Raw genomic sequence first — 20,230 nt, 5'->3', positions numbered from 1 at the left:
ACTAATCCTTATGAATCCCTTGACCTCTGTAGAGTATTGGCTTGCCTTACAAAATGGCTGCTTCAATATATCGATCCATGGTGGTACATCACTGCAGCAAAACCCCCTTTCCATTCACACCCTGTTTCTTTTGGAATCCATTCCCTTATTTAGAAGTAGCCCTTAATTAAAACATGAGGAATGTCAAAGTAACAGAGATAAAATCTTAATTTAGCCTTCTAAATATTTCTCTAGGTGTAGTGACCTAATTAAGAATGTGATGGCTGCCTGTTTGTTTTCACATAAATCTACATTACAAAGTTTGTGCATCTCACCTATGTGAGCTTGTTGGACATCCAGGTCTATAAAGTCAAGCACATAGCCTTGTAATCTCCATTACATTAGTATAAAAGAATCTTTTCGACAATTCTGCTCCTCCAACAGTTTGGAGAAGGCCCTTTTCTGTTGCAGCATGACTGTACCCCTGTGCACAAAGCCAGGTCCATAAAGACATGGTTTTGACATGTTTAGTATGGAAGAACTTGATAGGCATGCACAACAACCTGATCTAAACTATACAGAAAAACGTTGGGATAAGTTGGATTGCAAATTGCAAGCTAGGTCTTCTTGTCCAATATTAGTAGTTGACCTTACAAATCTTGCTTTTTCTAAATGGGCACTAATCCCCACACAAAATCTCTTAAAGCTTGTAGAAAGTTCTGTAGAGTGGAGCGTTTAATAGCCAAGGGGAAGGGGGCAACTCCATATAAATGCCTGTGGTTTTGGAATGGGATAACCAACAAGCTTGTATAGGTTTGATGGTTAAGTGTCCAAAAACCTTTGGCCATATAGTTTATATCAGGGATCCTCAAACTACGACCCTCAAGCTGTGGCGGAACTACACATCCCATGAGGCATTGTAAAGCTCTGACATTTACAGACATGGCTAGGCATGATGTGAATTGTAGTTCTTGAACAACTGGAGGGCCATAGTTTGAATACCCCTGGTTTATATACTGATGGAATAGGTATAGTATATATAAAGAGCTTGTTGTTTGTGACTGATAAATATTAATCTTCCATATTTGGCAGATATTACCTGCTGCAATGGAAACCCTAGTGTCTCATGCTACAATGTGTATTTATGAAAACAGTGGAAGATGTATATCAAAGATAAATTAGGGAAGGCCATTTTCAAAGTAGGATGATGGCATAGAATAGATTACCATGAACATAAAAAAAAAACTAACCTGTATACGTCTTTTATGAATTTTATGTCAAATATGTAAACCATAAGTAACAGTGGGAATATGTTTTTCATTTCACTCAAACCCATTCAATATTTAAGACAGCTCAAATTAAATCAGTTGGAAATGGCCTTAAATACTTCAAATATATACTGTTGTTATAAATTTTTGATGATCATTTTGTTAATGTTTAATTTTCCTGAGAAAAGTCAATACCGATTAATTAAAATATTCTGTCAGGTTGTAAAAATAAAAATAAGGCAGTTAACAAGATTGTCATTTGGTGTATTTTTTTTTTTTTTTAACGTTTTCTACGTCCATCGAGGCTTTGATGCATAAATATTCTGTTTCCGTATCACAGGCAAATGGACAGTCACTGCACGACCTTCTGCTGCACTGAGTCTTGACAGAATGAAAAGAATCGCCATATTGCAATGTCAAGGGTTTAGGACACTGTAAAACAGCATATTGCACATTCTAAAAGTTATCAATTCTGAAGAAAAGCTTGTACAGTCCAATCGTCACTGTATTCCCACCATCATTCTGTAGGTGTCGCATCTTTAGGCAATGTAACTTCTGTAGCTCTTCTAACAAAAAGGTAACTGTGATAAAGTTGTTTTTTAGACCAAATAAAATAACAGATCTCCTGTACTGTCCCTGTTGTGCTGCTACTGAGTACTGTAAGAGGAAAAACAGTTTCTTCATTACAGGAGTCTAGGCTCTTATGAGAGCAATAGTAACATTGTGCTTTTCAATAATCCAGGGAAAGTCAACTGAATTACTGAGTTCATGAAAGTCATTTATTTTTTTCTCTTGTCCATTTGATCATAGTTTCTGGTGAGCGGTATAAGAATATTAGTTTGGCATATAAATCTTCTTCCAGTTCCAGTTCCCCCGTCTCTCTGACTAAGAAAATGTCCGTGCACAGTTTCAATATACGGTCCACATTTGGTAGCTCTTCAAACATGATCGAATGAGATATCCCACTAAAGAACTCACGAACAAATTTTCCAATTACCAGTACCACAGAGGCGTACAGTCCCATTATTCTGTGAACAGAAAATACATGTTACTCCATGAATCATGCTTGTAATTATACTTTGGTAATGGACCACCTTGTCAATTCAGAGAATGCCTTGCATTCCTTTAGAAATTATGGGCATTCTGTGAATGGTGCCCATGCTGAGTACGTGACCTTTGTGCTCACTAAGAAGCATGGTAGACATGCAGCATGGGACCTGGAAGACAGCGGCAATCACTGTAGTAGCGTTGACTGCTATAGTAATTCTCTGCTTTCACAGCAGTCCCCCAGGTATGGCATATGCATATGTACATTGGTCCAAGCTTGACAATGTAACAAAATTCAGCTTTAAACCTCCCATGTACATTTGCACTTAGAAAATCTTCCCCCTCTGCAATGCTCCTAGAATTTTTGCTGCTGTGAAGCACTATATCTAAAATATATTGCATTATATTTTAAAAAGAAAATTAACCCAGTTATAATCACAATGGACAATAAATAAAGCTCCTTAAAAGTGGGAAGACATACAATATATTGTAAAAAGTATTGGGATGCCTGCCTTTACAGGCACATGAACTTTAATGGCATCCCAGTCTTAGTTTGTAGGGTTCAAAATTCAGTTGGCCCACGCTTTGCACCCTTTCAAATCTTCTAAAAAGGCTGTCTGCAAGGTTTAGGAGTGTGTCTATGAGAATGTTTGACCATTCTTCCAGAAGCGCATTTGTTAGGTCAGGTACTGATATTGGATGAGAAGGCCTGGCTCAGCTAATTCCTCCTAAAGGTGTTCTATCGGGTTTAGGTCAGGACTCTGTGCAGGCCAGTCAAGTTCCTTCACCCCAAACTTGCTCATCCATGTCTTTATGGACATTGATTTTTGCACAGGTGCGCAGTCATGTTGGAACAGGAAGGGGTCATCCCCAAACTGTTCCCACAAAGTTGGGAGCATGAAATTGTCCAAAATGTCTTGGTATGCTGTCACCTTAAGAGTTCCCTTTACTGGAACTAAGCCCACACCATAATCCCCCCTATACCAAAGGATTTGGACCAGTGCACAAAGCAAGGTCCATAAAGACATGGATGAGCGAGTATGAGGTGGAGGATTTTGACTTGCCTGCACAGAGTCTTGACCTCAACCTGATAGAACACCTTTGGGATGAATTAGAGCACAGACTGTGAGCCAGGCCTTCTCGTCCAACATTAGTGCCTGACCTCACATATGGGCTTCTAGAAGAATGGTCAAACATTGCCATAGACACACTCCTAAACCTTGTGGACAGCCTTCCCAGAAGAGTTGAAGCTGTTATAACTGCAAAGGGTGGGCCAACTCAAAACCCTACGGACTAAGACTGGGATGCCAATAAAGTTAAGGTGCGTGTAAAGGCAGGCGTCGCAATACTTTTGACAATATAGTGTATGTAATTCTTATTTGCATTTTGGACAATCAGGCTGTTCACTAACAATGTAAAACACTTTGTGCTCTAAGCAGTAAAAATATGTACCAAGGAGCCCATGTTCTTAACCAATACCATGTGTAAAAGGAAACAACCAAAAACAACTGTATGAGAAATAAGTACTTACCCATAACCTGCTAAGAATCCTAAACTAGGAGGGCTGACTTTATCGCTGAAAACAATTAACTCCAAGCCAGTTTTTTGTATGAAATACTTATTGTTTTGATTGAGGACCCACCATTCTTGAACACTATCTCCAATATAACTTCTGTTTAGAGAAACACTAATATTTACAAACTCTTGGTCTGTCAATAAAGCACAGGATTAAAAACATTAGCATTTTAGTCACCCATATCCAGAAGAACTGAATTTATGCCCTACCCTCATTTAAAAAAGCTTACTTTTAAGGAGTTGCCGGATCGGTTTTGCAATTGAATCTTTTGGTGCTTTTATGAACCATGGATAAATGTGTTCAAGTGTTCTGAAGAACAAAACAAAACACTATTATTGTGATTTACTTATATTTACATATTTTTTTTATATTTGTCATCTAAAACTACTCAACAAGTTGGAACACAGTGGGAAAATGAAAATAGAACTATAGGCAAATGCTCTTTTTTATATATTTTAGATAGAGCAACATTTATAACAACTGCCAGATTTTTTTTTTTCATCATTTGTGTCCCATTTTCGGAGATTCCCCTTTACTTTCTGTCCCATAGCCAAACAAGAAGTGAGAGGAAATCCCTGCAAATTAGGGGAATCTCTTGGGGACCCCCAGGTCACCAGAACTAGTGTCCCCATGGGAAGATTTTCTTACTATTATTTGCTATTACTTACTCTGGGGACAACTTAAAATATAAGATTTTCTTTACTTTCACTTTCAATGATAATGGTAAACAGGACAAGTAGAGAGGGAGAATCTCCTTAACATGAGGACAGACAGCAGTACAAACTGAAAGGGGTTCCAATCTCTCTCCATTCTATCCAAAGCTAAAAAAAAACAACAAAAAAAAAAACCTTAAATTAAACTTTAAACAGTGCAATGCCAATAGTAAAAAAAAAAAAAAATTTGCTAACCAGGCAGATTATAGAACAAGGTTTTTTTTTTTTTTTTTTTGGCCAAATGCATGAATGCAGGTTTACCCTTTCTTCAGACTCTATTATTAATGATTCCCCCGATGCCTACATTCCTGTTTTGCTTGATTCACAAAACTGTGTACAGATAAATCAAAAATGAGCAAGGAAGATTACGTTCCAGAAACCTTTTTGACCTATGCCAACTTATAAATTAAGGAAAAAAATGGTTAGTCCAAGGCCACACATAGCTATGGGTTAAATGACTGATGGTTTATTCACCCATTTCCCAAATGTTCTTAAATTTCAGACAGCTGCACATGGGCTGTGAAACGTAATTGTGGAAAGGGTAGACCATAGAGCTGAAAGTCCAATGAGGGAGATTCCACAATTGCGGTACCAAAGTGGGAGGAATAATATTTCAGGTCCATTTGTATGGCTTGCTGTAAACCTAGACTGGTATTTTTTATTCGGCTTGTTAAAATATAAAAATATAATTTATAAACGAAATGAAAAGAATAAAAATAATCTACATTTCCAAGAATCATGTATCTTGTAATTTGCCAGTTTCACATTGCTTGGTGTTGCCTGCCGGTGTTGCCATGGGACAGCCCTATCCTTTTTGCAGTATCAAGGTGCTTTATTACACTGGAAGAACTCCCTTAACCACTTTAGCCCCAGCCGCCGCAGATTTACTGCGGCAGGCTGGCTCTCCCAGGCAATGTCCCGTACATGTACGGCGCTTGCCTGGGAGGAGCTAGGGGGCGATCGCGTGCCGCTGGAGGCGCGCTCCCGCCCCCGCTTTTCAGCGGGGAAGCTAGTGCGTGTGACAGGCGGCTCAGATGGCCACCGGCCACTCGTGATCTCCCGCCGCTGACAGAGAAGGACGAACGGCTGATGTAAACACAGCCATCCGTACTTCTCCCTGAAGTGATCACAGTTATGTCATGTGATCCTGCTATATAGGATCACATGTCTCTGTGATGACTTCAAAAGCCACGCCCCCCACAGTTAAAATCACACCCCTAGGGTCACATTTAACCCCTTGATCACCAATATTGTGAACCCCTTCTCTGCCAGTGTCATTTTTATAGTAACAGTGCATATTATTTAGCACTGATTACTGTAGTAATGTCACTGGTCCCCCCAAAAGTGTCAAAAATGTCAGTTAGGGATCTAATCTGTCCGCCGCAATGTCGCAGTCCTGCAAAAAATCGCAGATTGCCGCCATTACTATTAAAAAAATTAAAAAATAAAAATGACATAAATCTTTCTCGTAGTTAGTAAACGCAAAACCAATCAAAATACTCTTATTGCGATTTTTTTTTTACCAAAAATATGTAGCAGAAAACAAATTGGCCTACAATGTTAAAAAATTCTAATTTTTACATTTTTTTTTGGAGAATTTCATATAAAAGAATGTGAAAAATATTGTTTTTATTTTCAAAATTGTCGCTCTTTTTTTGTTTATAGCGCAAAAAATAAAAATCGCACAGGTGATCAAATACCGCTAAAAGAAAGCTCTATTTATAGAAAAAAAAAGGACATCAATTTCGTTTGGGTACAGAGTCGCATGACCGCGCAATTGTCCGTTAAATTCACGCAGTGCCGAATCGCAAAATAGGGCCTGGTCATTAAGCAGCCAAATCCTCCGGTCTGAAAGTGGTTAATAGCAGCCTATGCAGCCTCAGATCCCAGTGGGCATCTCCGCAGATAAATTGGGACACCTGGCCCCATCCAAACCTCTATCAATGGGGAATCTGCAAATCCACAGATTCAGTGACAGCCCATCTAATCCTGCTGTCACCTGTAAACACAGAGCTAGTAGAGAAAGTCTTCCCCTACTCACTTCCTCTGTAACTCTGACAGACAAAATCTAAAGCAGATCACAGCAGAGGAAATGGGTAGTGAAATACTACATCTGCTGGCTTTGAGTTTACAAAGAACAGTGATAATTTAGTGAGTTGTCACTGCAAAAAAAAATAAAAAATGCCCCCTCTTGCGTTGGTGCTTGCAAGACTAATGCCAATGGCTTCATGCACCATAAGCTAAGATAAAATAAATAAATGGTAGAAAAATGCTGGATGCTCATAATAGTACAAAATTGTTTACCCTGAATATTGGGGCTTTTTAGGCACTTTTATGTTTGATCACACAAATGAAAAAATGTTTATAAAAAATGATATATTTTATTAATACATGTTAAAAAATTGGTTATTACATATACAAAAAATACATGACAATGTTCACATGACACAATGTATACATTTTACGATGGAGTGCGAATACACCAACTGTGAAGAATGTGATGATGAAGTTGTAACTTCCTCCACCCGACGCGTTTCAGAGAGCAAAAACTCTACTTCATCAGGAGTATGGGAGGTGTCACTTAAAGTCAATCACATGGCATTGCACGTAGACATTACATAAAACCAATGGTCACTACTCAATACTCTTGGACCTCTCTGCTGCATTTGATACTGTTGACCACCCCCTCCTTCTCAAAAAACTCAGTTGGCTCGGTCTCTCTGACTGTGCTCTCCACTGGTTTCAATCTTACCGCACCTTCAGTGTCACTTATAATTCCACTTACTCCCCTGCAACTCCTATTTCCGTTGGGGTCCCTCAAGGTTCTGTCCTTGGACCGCTACTATTCTCAATCTATACCTCCTCCCTGGGTCAGCTAATAGCCTCCCATGGCTTCCATTACTATTTCTATGCTGATGACACCCAAATCTACCTCTCTACCCCTCAGCTCACCCCATCAGTCTTCTCCCGCATCACTGATCTAATAGACATATCAGCCTGGATGTCACACCACTTCCTCAAACTGAATCTATCTAAAACCGAGCTCATATTATTTCCTCCTCCACGTGCCCCTTCCCCTGAATTCTCTGTCAAGATCAATGGAACAACTATCAGTCCTTCTACACATGCCAGGGTGCTAGGGGTAACCCTGGACTCTGCACTGTCCTTTCAGGCTCACATCAAATCCCTGTCCAAATCATGCCGCCTTAACCTCCAACATCGCTAGAATACGGCCCTTTTTAACCAATAACACCACCAAGCTTCATGCCCTGGTTATCTCTCGCCTCGACTACTGCAACTCCCTCCTCATTGGATTACCTTTACATAGATTATCCCCCCTTCAATCCATAATGAATGCTGCTGCAAGACTTATCCACCTTACCAACCATTCAGTGTCCTCCACCCCTCTCTGGCAATCCCTTCACTGGCTTCCACTCACCCAACAAATAAAATTCAAAGCGCTAACAATAGTTTACAATGCCATCCACAACTCTGCCCCCAGCTACATCACCAACCTAATCTCAAAATATCAACTAAGCCGCTCTCTTCGGTCCTCCCAAGACCTCCTGCTCTCTAGCTCCCTTGTCACCTCTTCCCATGCTCACCTCCAGGATTTCTCCAGAGCTTCTCCCATTCTTTGGAACTCTCTACCCCAATCTGTCCGACTGTCCCCTAATCTATCCATCATTAGACGATCCCTGAAAACCCTTCTCTTTAAAGAAGCCTACCCGGTTACTAACCAATACACTGTTTCACTTTCTTCATCAGGTCATCCTCCACAGCTATTAACTTTTGTATCAATTGACCCTCCCTTTTAGATTGTAAGCTCGAACGAGCAGGGCCCTCTGATTCCTCTTGTTCCAAATTGTATTGTAACTGTAATGTCTGCCTTAATTTTGTTAAGCGCTGCGCAAACTGTTGGCGCTATATAAATCCTGTATAATAATAATAATAACATGTATCCTCTTAAAAACAAAATCTGAGAAACTTGTCCACCCAATTTTTGACACCCTATATGAGGCTTGTTCATAGGAAAACAAAGGGCGGGGAGTTGTATTTTTAGAATTTTTTAATTTTTTGTGGTAAAACAGCCACAAGTGTGGAAAACAGGTGTCACTGAGACCTGGAAGACTCCATCCCTGAAACTCCAAGACTATAATGAATGTGCTAAGGTTGGATTCAAGTATTGAATTCCCTGAAAACTAGTTGTTGTCAGGATGGTGTGTAGTAAGGTATCATCAGTTGGAAGCACACCGTGTCACAACTTCATCATCACCTCCTTCATCGTTGTTGTATTCGCAGTCCATCGTAATATGTATACATTGTGTTGTGTCAACATTGTCATGTATTTTTTGTATATGTAATCACCAATTTTTTAACATGTATTAATAAAATATATAATTTATTATAAACATTTTTTCATTTGTATGATCAAAGACAAAAAAAGGCCTAAGGGTCCTTTCACACGGGCCGTATGTCCGTTTTTCATCCCATTTTTTTGCAGATGAAAAATGGACATGATTTGCGTCCTTTCCGATCAGTTCCGTTTTTTGGAACGGAAGAGAACCCTATATTTCTTCAGTTTAAAAAACGGAACGGACGCAAAAACGGATGTCAGCGGTGTCATCCGCTGACATCCACAATCCCATTGACATACATTATCTCCGTTTATCATCTGCAAACGGATGGGATGATAAATGGACATACGGACCGGATGACACAAGTGTCACCCGTGTCCGTAAAAAAAAAAAAAAAAAAAGTGCCGGAGCGGATCAAAAAACGGTCCGCTCCATGTGAAAGGACCCTAAAAAGTCCCAATATTCAGGGGAAACAATTTTTTATAGTTAAAGAGGTATGTGGTACAGGCAGAGTCTAACCACTAATATTTTCATGATGCTCATAATAGCGTTCTGGTGCCAGCTTTCAGCAACATTTTAGGCGCTTTCAGATTTTTTTTTTTCTGCTGGCAAATTGCTCTCAAAAACACAAAAAAATACTTTTTTTTCTGCTTCTAGAAGCTGAAGCTTCAAAAATGCTTCTAGATTAAAATAGTGTGCATGGACACATAGGATAAAACCATTTTCTTCTAGAAGCAGAAAAAAATGCTTGTAAGCGGGAAGTGTTTTTTTTTAAGCAAGTGTGCATGGAATTAATAAGGAATGATTAAGGGGTATGAGAGATGATTACGGCCACACACACCTACACAAGTTGAACTGGATGGACTATTGTCTTTATTCAACCTCAACTACTATGTAACTATCGTAACTTAACACACATTGGGCCTGTTTAACTAAATGTTATGTGCATGTGCTGATACATGGATTGCATCCTCAGCAAAACAAAACCAAATCATATCCTCATGGTAACTACTATGTGCCTACACAGACTAACGCTTACATTTGTTGAATTTGCTGTGGGATATAAGATTCAGCATCTGAAAATTGTAACACATAGCTAAAAAAGCAGCATTTTTGGTTACTATGTTTCCCTATATAGTAAATTATCCACGCTTTGTATTATTTCTTCCTGCAGAGGTATGAGCCCCAATTGAGGCTACATACTGTAATTATACTGTCAGGATTGAATTGTTAACACCTATGTATTTTCTTGAAAACTTAATAAAATTCTTGAAATAAAAAGCAGCATTATCTGTATGTTCAACATGCATGTCAAACTAAGCATTAAACATCAGTATAAACTAACTAGATAAGTTCAGGGATCATATTTTCCCTGCAATGCAAATGTACCACAGCGATATATCCCTGCTCTTTGTGTATTTGCCTTAGGATATAAAGCCCATTGTGTACAGAGTCTTTGAATAAATATTTAGAAGCATACTCATACTTACACTGGAATTGAACTGTTTAATCTCATTATTGCAGCCAGGTCTAATTTGCCTTAGGATATAAACCCATTGTGTACAGAGTATTTGAATAAATATTTAGAAGCATACTCATACTTACACTGGAATTGAACTGTTTAATCTCATCATTGCAGCCAGGTCTAATCGTGTTTGATTCGCCAATGAAACTGTATGTTTCTCACCTGTGATCTCCGAATTGGCTCCAAGACTCAAGTTCCTATGTAGGTATACATAAAATTAATGAGCCAACTGTAAACGATGCTCAGTATGCAGATACAAGTGCACAAAAACCTGAAAAAAACTTCAAATAATATATTTTATATAGGGTGTCTGCTTTATACATACTGTGGACAGTTGGAACTACCTAAAGTATAAACCTATAGAGCAGCCAGCATTGAGTGTCTAGAGGCAAGAGTCTTAGGTTTATGTTTATAGTAATAGCCATCAGTGCAGTAGATTTATCACCCTACATGACAGGCAAGGATGGGATGATTTCCTCTTGTGATATCCTACAGTGCCTTGAAAAGGTATTCCTACCCCTTGAAATTTTCCACATTTTGGCATATTACAGCCAAAAACGTAAATGTATTTTATTGGGATCTTATGTGATAGGCCAACACAAAGTGGCACATTATTGTGAAGTAAAAGGAAACTGATAAATGGTTTTCAATTTTCTTTTTCAAATAAATATGTGAAAAGTGTGGCGTACATTTGTATTCAGCCCCCCTGATTTAATACTTTGTAGAACCACCTTTCCCTGCAATTAGAGCTGCAGGTCTTTTTGGGGATGTCTCTACCAGCTTTGCACATCCAGAGATGGACATTTTTGCCCATTCTTTGCAAAATAGCTTAAGCTCTGTTAGATTGGATGGAGAGTGTCTGTGAACAGCAATTTTTAAGTCTTGCCACAGATTCTCAATCGGATTTAGGTCTGGACTTTGACTGCGCCATTCTAACACATGAATAGGCTTTGATCTAAACCATACTATTGTAGCTCTGGCTGTATGTTTAAGGTAATTGTCCTGTTGAACCTCTGCCCCAGTCTCAAGTCTTTTGCAGACTCTTACAGGGTTTCTTCTAAGATTGCCCTGTATTTGGCTCCATTCATCTTCCCATCAACTCTGACCAGCTCACCTGTCCCTGCTTAAGAAAAGCATCCCCATAACATGATGCTGCCACCACCATGTTCACAGTGGAGATGGTGTGTTCAGGGTGATGTGCAGTGTTAGTTTTCCGCCACATATAGCGTTTAGGGATGGGTGGACATTTGCCTCTTCGGCTTTTTGCCAAACATCCTGCAATGCACTGAGCACTGCACAGTGCATTCTGTGCACTGATTGGGCAAATCTTTGGCTGGTTGTTAAGGAACAGGGCCAGGAAGCCAGCCGCCACGTCCCTAACAACCATTGTGCCGGTAAAAATAAATAAAGAAAAAATGGCATGGGATCCCCCTCAAAATCCATACCAGACCCTTATCCGAGCATGCAGCATTCTTTTTTTTCTATTTTTTGGGTCCGGAGGGGGGGGGGGGGGCGTCGTTATTGACAATGAATTTACATCCAGGGACACATTTTTTATTTTTTTAATAAAGGATTTGTCAAAAACGGTTTCCTGTGTTTCTTACTTTTTGACACTTATTTTGGTGAATGGGTAGGGGTACCCGATATCCATTCACATAGGGGGGGCCTGGGATGTGGGGGCCCCCTTGTTAAAGGGGGCTTCCAGATTCCGATAAGCCCCCCACCTGCAGACCAAAACAACCACAGCCCAGGGTTGTCGGGAAGAGGCCATTGTCCCCATCAACATCAAAGCACCCACCCCCCCCATGTTGAGGGCATGTGGCCTGGTATGGTTCTGGAGAAAGGGGGCTGCTCACTCCGCCCCTCCCTTTTCCTGACCTGCCAGGCTGTATGCTCGTTTTTTTTTTTTTTTTTTTTTAAATTTTGGCGCGGGGTTCCCCTTAGAAATGTCATTTTTGCTGTAGCATGTTTTGTATATGCTACAAATGCGCTAATTTACAGGCACATTAAGGGGACCCCCCAGGCACTATATTTAACCACTTTAGGACCGGAGGATTTTCCTGCTTTACGTTCAGGCCACTTTTTGCGATTCGGCACTGTGCAAATTTAACTGACAATTGCGCGGTCATGCAACGCCGAACCCAAACAAAATTTACATCCTTTTTTTGCCATAAACATAGCTTTCTTTTGGTGGTATTTGATTACCTCTGCGCTTTTCATTTTTTGCGATATTAATAAAAAAAAGCGTCAATTTTGAAAAAATAACAATATTTTTCTACTTTGACATTTAAAAAATATCCAATATATTCAATTTTTGTCATATATTTAGGCCAAAATTTATTTAGCTACATGTCTTTGACAAAAAAATTCTCAATGAGCATATTTTTAACCGCTTTAAGACTGGAAGATTTTACCCCATTCCTGACCAGGCCATATTTTGTGATTCGGCACTGCGTTACTTTAACGGACAATTGCGTGGTCATGCGACGCTGTACTCAAATTAAATTTATGTCCTTTTTTTCCCCACAAATAGAGATTTCTTTTGGTGGTATTTGATCACCTGTGCGATTTTTAATTTTTGCGCTATAAACAAAAAAAGAGAAAGGATTTTGAAAAAATAACAATATTTTTCACATTTTTTTATATGAAATTCCCCCCCCCCCCCAAATAATGTAAAAATCTAAATTTTTTAACATTTTAGGCCAATTTGTTTTCTGCTACATATGTTTGGTAAAAAAAATCGCAATAAGCGTATTTTGATTGGTTTGCGCAAATGTTATCGAAGCTACTAACTACGGTAAATGTATGTCATTTTTATTTTTTATTTTTTAACTAGTAATGGCGGCGATCTGGCGGCGATCTGCGATTTTTTTTGCGGGACTGCGACATTGTGGCGGACAGATCGGACCCCTAACTGACATTTTTGACATTTTTGGGGGTACCAGTGACATTACTACAGTAATCAGTGCTATAATTATTCACTGTTACTGTAAAAATGACACTGGCAAAGAAGGGGTTAACTTTTATTGGTGATCAAGGGCTTAATGTATACCTGGTGCTTACTGACATGAGTGGGGGGAGGGAACTGTGTGACACAGGCACAGATCGCAGGTTCAGCTATGCTGAATCCTGTAATCTGTGACTGTCTGTCACATAGGAGATCCGCCCGCTTTGTTTACACAAGCGGGCGGATCTCCTGACGCGATCCCCGAAGATCGGGGAAGAGCTGCGGTGATCACCGCCTCTCCTCCCCTGGCCCGACTCCCGCTGTGTCTGAATACAGCGGGATTGAGCCTCCGGCGGCACGCGCGCGCTGCCCACATGGGGAGGAGTCCAGCGATGTAGACCTACGTCGCTGGACGATAACGAGCCACTTTGCCGCAGTACGCTCAATGTGAGCGGTCGGCAAGTGGTTAAAGGAATTTTTCATTTTCATTTTTGCACTATAAGCAATATTAAAATCATTGCTCCTGAAAAAACGATTGCTTTAAAAAAAAAAAAAAAATTATTGATACATGTCCCCCGGGCAGTACCCGGACACCCATACCCCTTTTATGGCCAATTACTTGCATATAAGCCTTCAAAATGGGCACTTTTTATTTTTCCTGTTCGGCCCCAATAGACTTCAATAGGGTTCGCTGTTCAGGTTAGTACCTTTTCCCTGTTCGGGAATTCTGCTGCGAACCAAACAGGGGGGTGTTTGGCCCATCCCTGTTCACGTTTTGCTTTTAGCCCAAAAAGTTAAATTCTGGTCACATCTAACCAGAGCACCTTCTTCCACATGATTGCTGTATCCCCCACGTGGCTTCACGCAAACTGCAAATAGGACTACTTATGGCTTTCTTTCAACATTGGCTTTCTTCTTGCCACTCTTACATAAAGGCCAGATTTGTGGAGTGCACGGCTGAAGCCCCGTACACACGTACCGATGGTCGGCATACAAATGTTCCTCTTTTCTCCCCGGGATGTCGGTGTCTGCTGAAAAGTGCAAAGACAGCACAAGGACAGCACAAGAATTTTGTCCGCCGACTGCAGAAGTGATGTCATGTAATGGTTAACTTTCCCTGTGTTTTCTATTTTCTGAGCATGCCCAGTCTTGCAAATCTGCGGTCTGTCGGCCGAATTGTGTACTGACAGGCGAACAATCGTCCGTTCTGGTGTCGGCATACAAAAATTTTCATGTTTGCAAGAAAGACTTTTGTCCGCGGATTGTGCGCAGACATCTGTCGGAGGCACCATACTAACACGCGTACAATCGGCAGATCCTTCGTCCACCGACGTTTGTATGCCGACGATCGGTACGTGTGTACGGGCCTTAATAGTTGTCCTGTAGACAGATTCTCCCACCGGAGCTGTGGGTCTCTGCAGCTCCTCTATGGTTGCCATGGGCCTCTTGGTTGCTTCTCTAAATAATGTTCTCCTTGCCCCATCTGTCAGTCTAGGTGGATGGCCATGTCTTGGTAGGTTTGCCATTGTCCCATACTCTTTCCTTTTTCAGATGATGAATAGAACAGTGCTCCATAGGATGTTCAAAGCTTGGGATATTTTTTTTATAAAAAGCATTTGTCATCAACTAAATTTATTCTGGCTACTAACTGACCATTTACTTTTTAGTTGTTTTTAGTTTGAGCACAGATATTCCTTTGTATTTTTTATTTAAAATATTTTTTTATAACCTTACCTCGCTTTAAACTTCTCCACAACTTTATCCCTGACCTGTCTAGTGTTTTCCTTGGGCTTCATTATGCTGCTTGTTCACTAAGGTTCTCTAACAAACCTCTGAGGGGCCTAACAGAACAGCTGTATTTGTACTGAGATTAAATTACACACAGGTGGACTCTATTTCCTAATTAGGTGACTTCTGAAGGCAATTGGTTTTGCTCTATCTTAGTTAGGGGTATCAGAGTAAAGGGGGCTGAATACAAATGTACACCACACTGGAAATTTATTTGTAAAAAATTTGAAAACCATTTATCATTTTCCTTCCACTTCACAAATATGTGCCACTTTGTGTTTGTCTATTACATAAAATCCCAGTAAAATAAATTTACGTTTTTGGTTGTAACATGACAAAATGTGGAAAATTTTATGGGGTACGAATACAGGCACTGTAATTTTTCAACAAGTTGTACTTTCTCTTCACTGCAGGTAAATTGTTTTTTTTTTTTTTCAAACAGTTTTTATTACATTTTTCAAGTCATTACATAACAGGTAGCATGCAAGCTACAAACATGTTGCATCAATAATAGGTGAACATACAACAAGGCAGATGAGAAATGAACAGCGACCGAAGGGTTATAGCAGTGACTATCCGTACTTGAGGGGTACACTTATAATGCATTAACATTCCGTATGAATACGCAGCAACTTCAGTAACCATCTAAAACATATATCATACCTAACTCCAAGTGCCATCCTTTTCATAACGACAGTACATTACGCACTGCAAGACCATAAAAATGGTATTATGGGAGTTATGGCAGTTGTGTTATTAGGGAGATAGCAGAGAAAGCAGATATACCGGTGCTTCTCGTCCCTGGGCACCCCTACCGGGATACATACTGTGCCCAGGCGCAAGGAGCATGCATGGGTACATGTCTGCCATTAGTTGGGATTACTTTAGACATCAAGGTAAGTTAGATATTCAAAGGATCAGGACAGACCTTAAGATTTACCATCCATTCAGACCAAAGTTTCCATTGGCTAGGTACAGTGTGTACAGAACGGTTTTTGAGGGAAAGTGTACTCTCGAAAGTATAGTGTGTGTTAATAAGGTCAATGACTCCTGCGATATCCGGAGGGATTGCTTGTTTCCAAGCACGAGTCACGGTGAGCCTGGCCGCTAGAAGGATATGGGTCACAGTGTGTCTAAGAGAGACAGGGACCTGTTCAATTTCCAGGTTCAGTAAAGCCAGACCAGGGTTAAGCGTGATGGGGCCAGGTAAATAGTTTTTAACAGCTACTAAAATGTTAAAGTTATTGTAAAAGTTTATTTTTTTTTTTTTTTACATTAAAATAAAAAAGCTGTCATACTTACCTGCATGTGCAATAGTATTCCACAGAGAGGCTCTTTACCCCCTCTTCTGGAGTCCCCACCAGAACTCGTCACACCTTCTACTTCTGAGTGCCCCCTCAGCAGGCCAGCTGCTAAGGGGGCACCCCTGTGAGCACGCTTCTGAGCCAGGCTGTCTGTGTCAATAGACACACATAGCTCAGCAGGGCCATGCCCCCGCTTCCTCTTACAAGAGTTGACTGACAGCAGCAGGAGCTACTGCTCCTGTCAGAGTCTCATGTGGTGAGAAGAAGAAGACAGTGCTGGATCAATAGAAGAGTCAGGTCGGTGTTTAGGGATGGAGGGGTGGGGGGGGGGCAGGGGACAGGCAGTGGTGCATTTTTTACCTAAATGCATAGAGTGCATTAAGGTAAAAAAATTGCTTAGACTTTAGAAATACATACAAGTACAGTGACCAAACATTACCAAAGGCTGGGTTCCTTTTCCTCCTTGGCAAATAAACAATTATACTCTGCACTCCTAGGACTGCCATTCTATAACATGTATTTTTGGGCTATTATTACTACTGACAATGAGATAATCAAAACCTGGTTGAGTCTGCAGACTGGTCAAAAAAAAAATTAAAAAATGACGATAGCTAAAGTACTTTCTTCAGGCACATATCAAAAGCCATACTGATAAACAACTTGGTCCATTCTGCACTTTTTTTTCTAAATGCAAGTTACATAAATGTAGACCAAAACTGCTTATCCCTGACCATAGTTTATTTTTGATATGTTCTTTTCTTCATCGTTTTACATATGAATATTTGTAATAAAGGAGAGGTCGGGGTTGTGAAAAAACAAACATACCTACTCACCTCCATGCTGCAGCAATGGTGTGATGCTGGAGCTGTTCCCCACCATCTCTAAGCCCATGAACTGAGCGATTACATGAACACTGATCGCTCAGTTCTTGGTTCACTCTGAGCAGAGTGGTGACTGTCAGTCAATGCTCTCTGCAATGCCCTTCCATTGTTTACTGAAGCTCTGGGCTGGAGAAGGGGCAAGAGGGACTAGTTCTGACTCTCAGCTGCATGCTGGGTAGCATCCCAAAAATATGGTCAGGATCCTTCCAGAGCCTGAATCGGCTCTTTGATGTCAGCCAAAAAGCAGGCTTTTGCCCACTGTCAATTGATTCTGGCTCACAGAAGAGTACAAGTAAGTGCACTCCTGTGACCCACAAGAGAAATATTGCCAAAATATTGTAGCTTTGGCCATCCTTCTCTTTTAAGGCTTTTATATTATTTATCCTACCTATGAAATTGTTAGCATTAATGAGCAAGACCCTTGCACCTTTTGTGCTCTTTAAATCTTTGGATCGAAATTCGATCAGTACAGCAGAGACCAGCCAAATTTCAATCATTGTAGAGGTCTCCCTGTTAGACAAGGGTTGATCATTGGATCGACTTCTGTTGAATGAACAAATTGGAAAATGTTTGTCAATCAGCGGTTACAGCCCCTGATCAGTGTGTTTTGACAGTTCTGGGTCCCACTGTAAGAATACAATTTCCCAGCATTGAGGATTCCTCCATCCACCTCCTTTGTGTGGCTGGAGGAATCTGTTTTTTTTCCCCTTAGTCCACTGACCAGCTTTAGATTTGTATATTCTTTACTGTACTGAATTACCAAATATTTTAATTAAAAAAATAATTTAAGCAACACTTCAGGTAGATAAGTTTATACTGTTAACAAAATGGATTTCTGACAACTTATATATTATTCCAAATGTATCAGTACTGCATAAAAATGTTGAGTTTTAATTTGATGTTGCCAATAGTTACAGAAGAATTGTGACACATATCAATACCTATGAATAGCCCAGGAAACAACCAATGTGAACTCATGAGTTAAATCTTCAATGCTTTCTATCATCATATTTCTGCTCGGAGGGCTAATGGTCCACAGAGAATTTGAATTTCCTTCTAGTTCTGCAATAGTAATGTCTTCCGGTCCATATCCTTCCAAGAACTGAAGAGCAGACTGAAAGAATAAACAACTCTGTGTTACAATAGGCAGAAGCATCATTTTATATGCACTAATGTAAGCCTCACCATAAAACAGAACTCAACAACAAACAAATCGGAAATGTTTAGCGGTATTGAGAAAAGGTAAAAGTAGTCACAATGTTTGTTGTACTGCCTGTTAATGTATTGCCCTGTTCCTACATATAATAGAAGTTCTAATTATATATATACAGGAGAAGGAGAGTCGCAATGTCCCCCTAACTATTTACAGCATATCATTGTTGCTACTATGGAGAAGAGCACAATATTCTAAGACTAATCTTATGCAGTCATAAAGTGTATTCTTTACCAGTACTGGGATCCTACATACAGCCTCATAAATAACAAGTTCTTATTCTTCTCATTCTAAAGCTGGCCATATACGGTTAGTTCTTTTTAGTTTAGCCCTCTGCCCATCGATGGATGGAGGAATTCCCCCTCATGGGACATTGTATTCCGACAGCAACTCAACGAAAAAAATCCCAGAATCCACTGCTATCAGAATACACGATCAGTGGCTGTAGCTGCTGATTGAAAAAAAAAATGTTTCTAACATGTCTCTTTGATAGAACTCAATTAAAAAATATCAACTTCTATTAAGAAAAGAGCCCACACACTACAAGACTGGCTGGATTTTGATTAGTGCGTGGCCAACTTAATTTTTAATGCTAATTCAATAGCACAGTAGGTCCTTGTAACTAATCAGAAGCCTAGTTGCCCTTTTTGATTGCAATGGGTTAATGTCAGTGTTCTTAATAATGAATTAATTTTGAGTCAATTCAAGAAATAATGGCATTATGTTGAGTAAGCAGGTTATGGAAGGACTTCAAGCACCAACTCTGGCTTTTATACTTACAGTTTCTTTGTTTTTTTCTTTCAATAAGTTGTACTTGCCCATTGTCAAATCGCTTAGCTGGTTTTGTTGAGCACTTATGGTAAAAATAGGCTGAAAGGAAAATACAGTCCATGAGTGTGTGACACGTTTTAATTACAATGTGTAAAATAAACACAATACAGAAATAATTCAAATTTCTAATGGCATCTACAACCTATTTCAGACATGTGCTCTGTTTAGGAGCAGTAACTACTCTATTCAAAAACAAAATTAAATGTCATGTAAAAATATCATTAGTATCAATTTACTCATTATCCAACCGTTCAATTCTGCATGGGAGGAAGCATGCCGGACAAGCTTTTTGTTAGCCAGACCAGCTGCTTTGGGGAACCTTTCTTAGGTGCCTATTACCAGTTGGACATGGCTATTGCAGTTCTAAGGTGGTGTACATGGGCATAAGGGATACAAAAATCTGAGTTTGACTCACGGGGGATTTGTCTAATCCTGCTTAACATCCCCAAAATGCAAACCTAACATCAAATCCCACTGAAGTCTATTCAAGGCTAATAGGCAAGGTACTGTTAAAAATAGCTGAGCACTGCCACAGAGAACATTTACCCTGCAGTTGCAATTTAGATGCTGGGGTCCAGCTGTGGAAACATGTGGCAAAGGGAGCTAGTTCCATGAGTTGAATTAGAGTAGCTGTAAAGCTAGCAGTTTTGTACCGCTGGCATTAAGACGCTGAGCATTGAAGTGATCTTTTTTTGAAGATTAGCCCACACACGGATAATGTGTAAGGTAGACTACAGGCCTGAAAGATCAGTTTGTAAACTGGCTAAAAGACAGAATTAAGAGAATAGTGGTTAATGATT

General features: G+C 39.9%; 1 protein-coding gene across 1 annotated transcript in view; it reads right to left on the bottom strand.

Moving 5' to 3' along the window:
* Nucleotides 1-992: 992 nt before the first annotated feature.
* PIEZO2 (piezo type mechanosensitive ion channel component 2) overlaps nucleotides 993-20,230 on the bottom strand; it is a 497,782-nt gene continuing 478,544 nt past the window's right edge. Inside the window, exons 49-54 of the mRNA XM_082257361.1 lie at nucleotides 19,380-19,469; nucleotides 18,328-18,500; nucleotides 10,547-10,663; nucleotides 4,100-4,179; nucleotides 3,826-4,003; nucleotides 993-2,275 (exon numbers count right to left, since the gene is read on the bottom strand). Coding sequence (XP_082113487.1) covers nucleotides 2,023-2,275; nucleotides 3,826-4,003; nucleotides 4,100-4,179; nucleotides 10,547-10,663; nucleotides 18,328-18,500; nucleotides 19,380-19,469 — 891 coding nt within the window. The 3' untranslated portion in view covers nucleotides 993-2,022. The remainder of the gene's footprint in view (nucleotides 2,276-3,825; nucleotides 4,004-4,099; nucleotides 4,180-10,546; nucleotides 10,664-18,327; nucleotides 18,501-19,379; nucleotides 19,470-20,230) is intronic.

The sequence above is a fragment of the Pelophylax lessonae genome, assembly GCF_965119305.1.
Source record: "Pelophylax lessonae genome assembly, chromosome: 5".
Classification (NCBI taxonomy): domain Eukaryota; kingdom Metazoa; phylum Chordata; class Amphibia; order Anura; family Ranidae; genus Pelophylax; species Pelophylax lessonae.
The sequence above is the reverse complement of the archived record's forward strand: the minus strand, read 5'-3'. Positions and strand labels throughout refer to the sequence as shown.